Source organism: Pelodiscus sinensis, chromosome 32, assembly GCF_052426305.1.
Source record: "Pelodiscus sinensis isolate ZL-2025 chromosome 32, ASM5242630v1, whole genome shotgun sequence".
Classification (NCBI taxonomy): domain Eukaryota; kingdom Metazoa; phylum Chordata; order Testudines; family Trionychidae; genus Pelodiscus; species Pelodiscus sinensis.
In genome coordinates this window covers 13,933,573-13,942,802 of record NC_143083.1, presented here as the reverse complement: position 1 = coordinate 13,942,802, position 9,230 = coordinate 13,933,573, and the positions used below count along the sequence as shown (strand labels likewise).

Sequence of the window (9,230 nt, the reverse complement as noted above, 5' to 3'; positions counted from 1 at the left end):
TCCCTGCCCCCACCCCTGAGCCCCCTGCCAGTGGACACCCTCCGGGGCGGGGGCTGCAGCAGGGCCCAGGCCCGCTGCCCCCAGGCCGCCTTCAGCACTAAGTGCCCCGGACAGCGCTGCGGCCTCCAGAACAGGCCCCGGAACGTCTCCCCGCGGGCGCTTGTTTCTCGTCGGGCCGCTCTGAGCGTCGCACGCTGACACGGGGAGGGAGGGGGCGTTTTCCTGTTCTCATGGGTGGGCGTGGCCAAAGGCGCTGATCGGCATCCGCTTCCGCCAGTGAGCCACGGCGGTTTCTCCCCTGTCGTCACCAGCAGCCAATCCCAGGCGGGCTTCTCCGGAAAGGGCGGGGCTCGGTGTTCGGGGTCACCGGGGCAGGAGCCGGCCGGAGATCCCGCGGGTAAGTCAAGCGGGGCCGTCCCGGAACCCGGGGCGGGAGCGTGGGGCGCCCGACGGCGTGTGGGGGCAGCGCGGAGGGGGAGGGGTGATATGGGGGGGATGGGCGTGACAGACAGGTGAGGGCGGGGCTTAGAGGAGCACTCAGGGGGTTGGAGGGGAGCTCAGGTGGGGGCCCTGGGGGGAGGGGTCAGGTGGGGGGAGCTCAGGTGGGGGCCCTGGGGGGAGGGGTCAGGTGGGGGGAGGGGGTTGGAGGGGAGCTCAGGTGGGGGCCCTGGGGGAGGGGCCAGGTGGGGGAGGGGGTTAGAGGGGGAGCTCAGGGGTGGGGGGAGGGGGTTGGAGGGGAGCTCAGGTGGGGGATCCTGGGGGGAGGGGTCAGGTGGGGGGAGGGGGTTGGAGGGGAGCTCAGGTGGGGGCCCTGGGGGGAGGGGTCAGGTGGGGGGAGGGGGTTGGAGGGGAGCTCAGGTGGGGGATCCTGGGGGAAGGGGTCAGGTGGGGGAGGGGGTTGGAGGGGAGCTCAGGTGGGGGATCCTGGGGGGAGGGGTCAGGTGGGGGGAGGGGGTTGGAGGGGAGCTCAGGTGGGGGATCCTGGGGGGAGGGGTCAGGTGGGGGGAGGGGGTTGGAGGGGAGCTCAGGTGGGGGATCCTGGGGGGAGGGGTCAGGTGGGGGAGGGGGTTGGAGGGGAGCTCAGGTGGGGACCCTGGGGGGAGGGGTCAGGTGGGGGAGGGGGGGTTGGAGGGGAGCTCAGGTGGGGACCCTGGGGGGAGGGGTCAGGTCAGGCGAGGGGAGGGGAGCTCAGGTGGGGGTCCTGGGAGGGTCAGGTGGGAGGAGGGGGCTGGAGGGGAGCTCAGGTGGGGGATCCTGGGGGGAGGAGGTTGTGGGGGGGAGCCTAAGGATGGGCCATTAGAGGATTTGGGGGACTAGGACCCTGTGGGAGGCAGAGACCCAGCAGCTCTCTGGGACCCTGGGCAGGCGAGAGCCTTGGTGCTGGGGGAGCCTGGCACTAGGGACCGTGGGGCCCGTTTGAGGGGATGGGGGGTGGCAAAGGCAGGGGTCAGGCCCTGCCAGCCGGATGCAAAAAGAGGTGACTTTATCTGGCTATGGCCCAGTTGTGTGAGCTGGGTGGGATTTTCTCCCACATCCCAAGGCTGACAGGGCTGTAAGACCGTTCCAGCCTTACTTTGGGTGCAGGGGGATGGTGCAATGTCCTGACCAGAACAATGTCCTGGAAAGGCAGCAAAGCTCGGCGGAGAGTAGCCCCCCGAATAAGGGACTAGCAGCTGCTGCTACAACATGCAAGTGGGGTTCCATCCCTCCTGTCTTGGGTCAGCAATTTTGATTACCTGGGAAGGCTGGAGTGCCCATTCTCTGGCAGAGCGCTGTTCAATCTAAGTTTGCCACGTTGTACCCAATTTGTTAGGCTGCCTGTGAGAAACATTCCCAAGTGTTTTCAGAGATCCCAGGTTGGTCTTGTTTGTATGACCACATAAGCATGATCAAAACATCATCATGACTTGGTCCTGGAGGGCAAAGCCTTTAAAAATGTCAAACTTTGTTCGTCACTATCTCTTTTATCAAGACACCACTGGTCCAGATCTCATGCACCTTTTGGGGAGGCATTAAAGCAGTCTTTGAGTCTGGTACAATGTTACAACCAATGATTTTGTTCCAGGAGAAATTATCTACAAAATGGTAATTCCCCTCTGCTATTAGAACCATGGCAACTCCGAAAGGAAAATATTCTCCACTGTTCTTAAAAGGTTGTACGTTGCTCCAAAGAAACTAAAGGTGTTTCCAGCTAGAGTGCATGTGTATTCAGATATCAGAGGGGTAGCCGTGTTAGTCTGAATCTGCAAAAGCGACGAGGAGTCCTGTGGCACCTTATAGACTAACTGAAGTGAGTCTATAAGGTGCCACAGGACTCCTCGTCGCTTTTGTGTATTCAGAATCCTCTGTGAACTTTGATTGCTAATTACATAAGAACATAAGAACGGCCGTACTGAGTCAGACCAAAGGTCCTTCTAGCCCAGTATCCTGTCTACCAACAGTGGCCAGCACCAGGTGCCCCAGAGAGGGTGGACGGAAGACAATGATCAAGCGATGATCAAGCGATTTGTCTCCTGCCATCTCTCTCCAGCCTCTGAAAAACAGAGGCCAAGGACACCATTTTATCCCCTGGCTAATAGTCTTTTATGGACCTAACCTCCATGAAATTATCTAGCTTCTCTTTAAACTCTATTATAGTCCTAGACTTCACAGTTCCACAGGTTGACTACACGCTGTGTGAAGAAGAACTTTCTTTTATTCGTTTCAAACCTGCTACCCATTAATTTCAATGTAGTTCAATATAGGTAAGACTGCTAATGTTGAATATGATACCTTTAGTTTGGTTTGATACACATTCATTGGGGAAGATATTTTCCTCAGGTGATTTGCTGTGCTGGCTGGATTGACAACTCTGGGGAATAAAGTTCTCTCTAGCTCAGGGGTCTCCAATTCCTGGCCTGTGGGCCATCTACAGCCTGAGTTCTTCCCCAATCTGGCCTGCAAAATATTTTGAAAAATGTATTTAATCAGGACCACACAGCTGCTGGCCTGGGGAAGGGTGAGTGGGGGATGGCATGGAGACTCACTCGTGCACATGGCTCCCAGTGGCAACCAGGCCCTCTGTGCTCACATGGTCCTGGCTTCAGAGTATGTTGCTCAGTCCAGGAAACCATGCTGGTCCCGCTGGTCCAGGCAGCCCACCTGAGCTGACACTGCCGGCAGGGTGGGGCTGGTGGGTTTCACTTTCGGTTACCCTAGTCGGGTGGGGATCACAGTGCGAGGATGAACATGTTACTGGGAGGGGGTATCCCGGTGCAAGGACATGGGGGTGTCAGGAAGGACTCAGTTGCAAGTCTTTTGTAGGATCTTGGTTTCTATATGGACTCCTGGACGCAGCAGGAGACACAATCAACTTGCAGGTACTTTTGCCAACCCCAAGAGTTCAAAACTCATGAATCCGCCTGTCCCAAAAGAGAATGGCTTCTTGAAATCACAGTCTGGCAAACGCTAAAAACTCTGGCAGGCGAGGAATTGTATAAAGTTGTATGACAGATTTTTTTTATTTCTAAGAAATTTGAAATAAAAAATACAAGAAAACTTTTTTCAAACACCATCTTCAGCGACATTATTGTCCTGCTAGGAGGATTTGAGGACTGGCACTGCCCCGCAGGTAAATTGAGTTTGAGACTGCTGCTGTAGCTACAGATCAGGTACAACAGAGGTAGTGGCAGATTAAACTTAACTGGCAGTGTACCTAAGCCCTGACCTGTCTGGGCCACCTTGGAACCACGACAGAGGAGTTCTGTCTCTGCATTTGTTTGCTCTTTGGCATCTCTGCTAAGTTTGAAAATGGATCCACTTGTCCCACTCGCTGGAGAGGTATTTCCTCGTGATTGGACATGCCTCTCTGCTGAGAACTTGATTGAGATCCATCAGCTCACGTCACACATGCTGCCAGACAACCCTCAGACAGTAACCCCTTTAAGTTGCTACTGGCTTGGGGTTGGATTTGAACAAATAGCCCCTAAACCCTTTTATCAGCCCCACAGCCATTTAATTTTTTTTTAAATTAACCAAAGTGTAGAATAATCCAGACCAATACACACAAATAAGGGTGATGATAAACATTCTCACCTACCACTCAGGGAAATCTTTTGCTCCAAAGTTTTTTTGGTTTCAGTCTCTTTTGCTGGTCCAACTAGGTATCGATTATCTACCTTGTCCATCACTGGTTTGAGCATTGGTATGGCTACAAACATTTTGTCTTCATTCATTAAAGTGAAGTGGTTCAGATTAATGAGTGAGAACTTTTCAATGTACCATTGACTTGATTTTGTAATTTAGTTTGGTGTATTAGCTAAGGGAAATCAGCTACAATCATAATTGTACTTCTTTGTAATTTCTAGACCTCGAGGAAAACACCATCAATGGCAGTATACCTTTAAAAATGTTTAATCTTAATTTTACCTATTTCTTCTTGTAATGTGCTTTGTAAAATACTGGCTGCATATGCCGCGAGGGGGGAAATCTTTGAGGTTTCAGAGTAAAATGTTCATCATAATCCAGGGATTTTGAGTTTTACATCTGTGTCTTCTGTGAAGCTACCATCTGTTTGTTCTTTCACCCATTTGTTTTTTTGTGCTCTGAGAAAATAAAGAATAAACAGTGAATATCTGCCTAAGGCTTCCCTTTAAAGGGGGATACACAGATGGTTTAGGTTTGGTTTAGGTTTTTGCCAAACAAAAATAATCCTATTTCAAAACCTAACAATACCTGTGGCTTTGGGACTGCGTATTCATTTAATTAAAACAAGCTCTTCAAATAATCCAGCTATTTACCTGCACAACTGGCAGCCCAAACATTGCCCCAGGATTTTCAGCCCAACCATAGCAACACTGCAATACAGGTATAAGAATCTGAAACTGATCAGCTATGTGAAATTTAAAAAGAAAACCACATAAATGGTGGGCTTTAAAAAGTGTAATTTCCACAACATAACTACATAGGTGATGTAATAGTCTTCCAGGGTGGCCTAATTAAAACCTTACGCTGCTGTTGGATTTGGATGGCTATGAAGTTCAGCCTATGGGGATCCAGTTGCAGGACTGGTACCTAAGTTCTGTGCATTTTACGGTGGCCGAGTCTCTCAGAGGGTGCCTTAAAACAAAGGCTGTCTGTATTCAGTATTGAAGATCATGTAAGTGGCCTGTGTCCTCACTTTGAAAATTGTTCCTTTTATTTGCTTACTCCTGTTTGTGTGCGCTGGTTATTGGCTTCCCTCCAGCCTCGAGATGGCTCCATTTCAGTGGGGAGTGAAGTAATTCCTGTATATGGGCTGAAATGCAAGTTTAGAATGAAAGGAGCTATATTAGCTGTTAGCGCTATTTATCAACATTGGAAAATATCATTTCTCTCGCTCCTTTCCACAGCTGGTGGCCTCGGAACCACGCTTCTCCGGATGCTTGTCTTAATGCTGATGTAACAATTAAAGTAACTGAAGGACGCCAACAAACTCACTTTCCAAAGAGTCCCTGGCGGGGTCTTCCCCAAGGAGACAAGATGAATATTAAAGCCGCCAAAGTTCTGTGCCTGCTGGGGGTCTTTTTCCTCATGCTGCTCGGGTCCCTCCTGCCCGTCAAGATCATAGAAGCAGATTATGAGAAAGCTCATCGCTCCCAAAAGGTCATTGCCCTCTGCAATTCCTTTGGAGGAGGGGTCTTCCTGGCCACCTGCTTCAACGCCTTGCTCCCCGCCGTACGAGCAAAGGTAGCCGTGGGCAAACTCTCTGGGGCTTTGTTTTGCAGCCGTAGTGACTCCTGATAGACCTTGCAGGTCTGACATGGGGATCTGGGAAAGCCCTCTGTGCTTAGGCCAGGCCTACAGTGAAAGGGAAGGTCGACTCAAGATACGCAACTCCAGCTACGTTCATTCCGTCCCTTGTTTCAGGTTTTCCCCACAGCGGGAAGCCGGCGGGAGCAAACGCTCCCGTTACTCCTTGCGAGGCGCCCTCTGAGTTCAGTTCAGTGAGTCTCAACTAGACTCACTCAGTCGAACTCCGGAAGATCGATCACAGCAATGAAGATGTGGCCTTAGATGATACTGCTTGCAGATGTTCAGTACGATAACGGTTAGGGTTGTAATAGTGTAGTCGAATAACTGATAAACAAAAGCTTATAGGTTAATGCTATAGACTACATGCCTTCCCTTGCCCTCCCCCCCCCCGCCCACCACCCCCAGCAGCCAGGCTCAGCTTCGGCTCGCCCTGAGTCCAGGAACTTAGACATGCCCCTGGACAGGGGCTGCTGCCACCGCATGCTGCTGCCTCTTTATCAGAGGCAGCAGCACATGGCGACAGGCAGCCGGTCCACAAGGGGAGTTGGTTTTTAAACTGGCTCCCCTTGCGGACCAGCTCCCACCTGGCACCCCACACTGCTACCTCTGGTACTGGCAGGGGGCTCCTCAGGAGCGAGGCCGGAGCGCACTGGCTGCCAGCCAGATTCCCAGAGACTAGAGTTGAGTCACTGATCCGAATTCATGAGGTTACTCGACTATTCAATGAACCGCTATTTAACATCCCTAATAACGGTGCCATAGGCCAGAGCTTCCCAGTGTGTTCAGGAGGCTCCCATCTCGATGGACTAACCCTCTGCTTTGCCAGCTGGTGCCGTTTCAGCTGCAGGCCTCGTCGGGACTTCTGACCCTTGTCCCTAAGCGCACGTATGGGCCGCCTTCAACGCCAGACTCCTCGCTGTGAAACGAGGCAGTCCCCGTTCCTTTGCCGATTACACTTTGCCCCAGTAGACCGACGCCACGGGATCCCAGAGCCCCCGGGCCCACACCGGATGTATCCTGGCGGCGCCCGTGCTTGGGACCTGCTGCGCTTCCGGCCTTTCCACTAAGACCGTGTAAAACTTAGGGAGGAGTCTGTCCCCCCCGCCCCTCCCCCCGTGTCCTTTCGAATGGTGCAGCCAGTTTCACGGCAGCTGCCCTTTTCCTGTGTTCCAGCTCCAAGAAGTCCTCAAGCTGGGGAACGTGACCACAGATTATCCCCTGGCCGAGACCATCATGCTGGTGGGTTTCTTCATGACCGTGTTTGTGGAGCAGCTCATCCTGACCTTTCGGAAGGAGAAGCCTTCCTTCATCGACCTGGAGACCTTCAACGCCGGCTCCGACGTCGGGAGCGACTCGGAATACGAGAGCCCCTTCATTGCCTCTTCCCGAGGGCGCGCGCTCTACCACGAGCACAGCCACCACGCCCACAGCCACGGCCTGAACGTCCAGGAGCTCTCCCAGGCCAGCCCCTGGCGGCTCTTCAGCCTGGTGTTTGCCTTGTCTGCCCACTCCATCTTTGAGGGCCTAGCCCTGGGCCTCCAGGAGGAGGGCAGCAAAGTCATGAGCCTCTTTGTGGGCGTGGCCATCCACGAGACGCTGGTGGCTGTGGCGCTGGGTGTCAGCATGGCCAAGATCTGCTTGACGCTGAAGGACGCTGCCAAGCTGGCCCTGACGGTGAGTTTGATGATTCCCTTGGGCATCGGGATCGGCATGGGCATCGAGAGTGCCGAGAACGTGGCCAGCAGCGTGGCCTCCGTGCTGCTGCAGGGCATCGCCGCGGGCACTTTCTTGTTCGTCACCTTCTTTGAGATCCTGGCGAAGGAGCTGGAGGATAAAAACGACCGCCTGCTAAAGGTCCTCTCTCTGGTGCTGGGCTACACGGCCTTGGCGGTGCTCGTCTTTTTCAAGTGGTGACAGCGGGCGCGGCGGGCGGGCAACCCCGGCGCCTCCCCATCCGCCAGTGGGGCCGAGCGCAAGACCCCTTCGCAGCCGAGGCGGGAGGCTGAGAAACAGCCCCTGGGAGGTGTTTAAACATCGACCTGGCAAGCAGAGAACTGTTCCCTGGGGGTGCAAAGGGAATGCGGTTGGGGCAGGTCCAAACAGGCTCCACATCATGGCATGGGGGGCCCCCGTTGGAAAATCAGATGGGCAAGTTTGTGCAGAGATCGGGGGGGCCGTGGCGAAGTTGCTGCTTGTAACGTTGCCACCAGGGACCTCGTTAGCTCTTCGTTCTGCCATGTGTCTAGAGATTTCCTCCCCTCCCCCCGCAGGGTCCCCTGACTTCACTGGGTCTCCTTCAATTTCTGGTTCCAGGGCGGGGAAGTAATGGGAGAAATAGGACAGAGCGCAGGCCGGGGTATTGGCTCACAAGTCAGCACTAAGCCGCCTGGGCCAGTTTTGAATAGAAACCTGCCTGGTGTTAACTACCTAAAATAACCACCATTCTGGGACGCAGATGTCTTTTAAGTGTGATTTCGGCCAGGCCGCTCTGCTGGCAGAGCTTCTGTTAACCCAGAAACGTCCATTGGGTTGTTACGGTTCCTCAGAGATCAATCAGAGAAACAGCCCAGAGCCCTTTTTCTTCCCACGGGTCGCGTTCCACGACTCTTGTCTGGCCCTTCCTTTACGTGGTCTGAGGTGGAGTTTGGGCCACGCTGGGATGGATCCGAAATGACTCCCAAAGCCATGGCGTCTGGGCTACCACGGTCGCTTCTGTCTCAGCCTGCTCCGGGAATGAACGGCTGGTTCAGTACAGGCAGAACTTCCTCTGCCCTTGCCAGATGGAGACTTTGCTTCTGGGGACGCTGTGGGCAGTGTCGCTGGACTTCAGATCCGACTATTGGACGTGGGGGCTCCCTCCTTTAATCCTGAGAGCAGACTCTCAGTCCGTGGCGTCCCTCCTGTGTGTGTGCACGTGCGCTCGGGGGAGACGGGCAGGCGATCTCAAAATGTCCATCAGTTTTGCTCTGCAAATCATAAGGCAATAACACTCCCTCCAGGGCCCTGGAAGTTCGTGTGTTGTAATCACATGCGGCTGCAGGAAAATCGCAGGCTTCCGAGAGGCGAGTTGAATCCTGCGGCTGCATTGACAGAATGTTAATAAGGGCTTACCGCAGCCTCGTCCTCTGTGCCTGCCCTGTCCAAGCCAACAAGACGGCAGTAACTCTCCCCGCGCTCACACTCCGCAAGGACCCAGAATGAGCCCACGGACAGTCCCATCGAGCGCAGGATTTGCAGCCAGCACCTGGCACGTCTGTCCCGTATGGTGACTGACAAGGACCAACTGATGGTGTCTGGCGACCAATGTTTTAATTGCTGCAGAACATCAGAGTTAATTAATCTTTGAAGAAGCTGGGGGGATGGGTGATTGTAGCTTTAGATGACACCATTTAGCAAGGGCCAATTAAAATACCCTTAATGTGTCAGTTTGGTTCCCAAATACAGAATGGCTGGCAAGC

At 53.9% G+C, this 9,230-nt stretch overlaps 1 protein-coding gene across 3 annotated transcripts; it reads left to right on the top strand.

Moving 5' to 3' along the window:
• Nucleotides 1–254: 254 nt before the first annotated feature.
• Nucleotides 255–9,230, top strand: SLC39A3 (solute carrier family 39 member 3). 3 transcript variants are annotated; one of them, XM_075902733.2, is made up of 4 exons: nt 366–397; nt 3,511–3,610; nt 5,370–5,706; nt 6,946–9,230. In XM_075902733.2, exons 3-4 carry the CDS (start codon nt 5,500–5,502, stop codon nt 7,684–7,686), a joined length of 948 nt encoding a protein of 315 aa, XP_075758848.1. In that variant the 5' UTR covers nt 366–397; nt 3,511–3,610; nt 5,370–5,499; the 3' UTR covers nt 7,687–9,230. The 3 variants fall into 3 exon arrangements, with proteins under 3 accessions (XP_075758846.1, XP_075758848.1, XP_075758847.1); XM_075902732.2 differs by lacking the exons at nt 366–397; nt 3,511–3,610 and adding exons at nt 2,331–2,744; nt 3,304–3,463; XM_075902731.2 differs by lacking the exon at nt 3,511–3,610 and having other exon boundaries at nt 255–397.

Bases quoted from the DNA above. Each gene is read 5' to 3' on its own strand.
- SLC39A3 (XM_075902731.2), top strand. From the start codon at position 5,500: ATGAATATTAAAGCCGCCAAAGTTCTGTGCCTGCTGGGGGTCTTTTTC. The intron at 5,707-6,945 runs GTAGCCGTGGGC...CCTGTGTTCCAG, and splicing joins TCCCCGCCGTACGAGCAAAG to CTCCAAGAAGTCCTCAAGCT.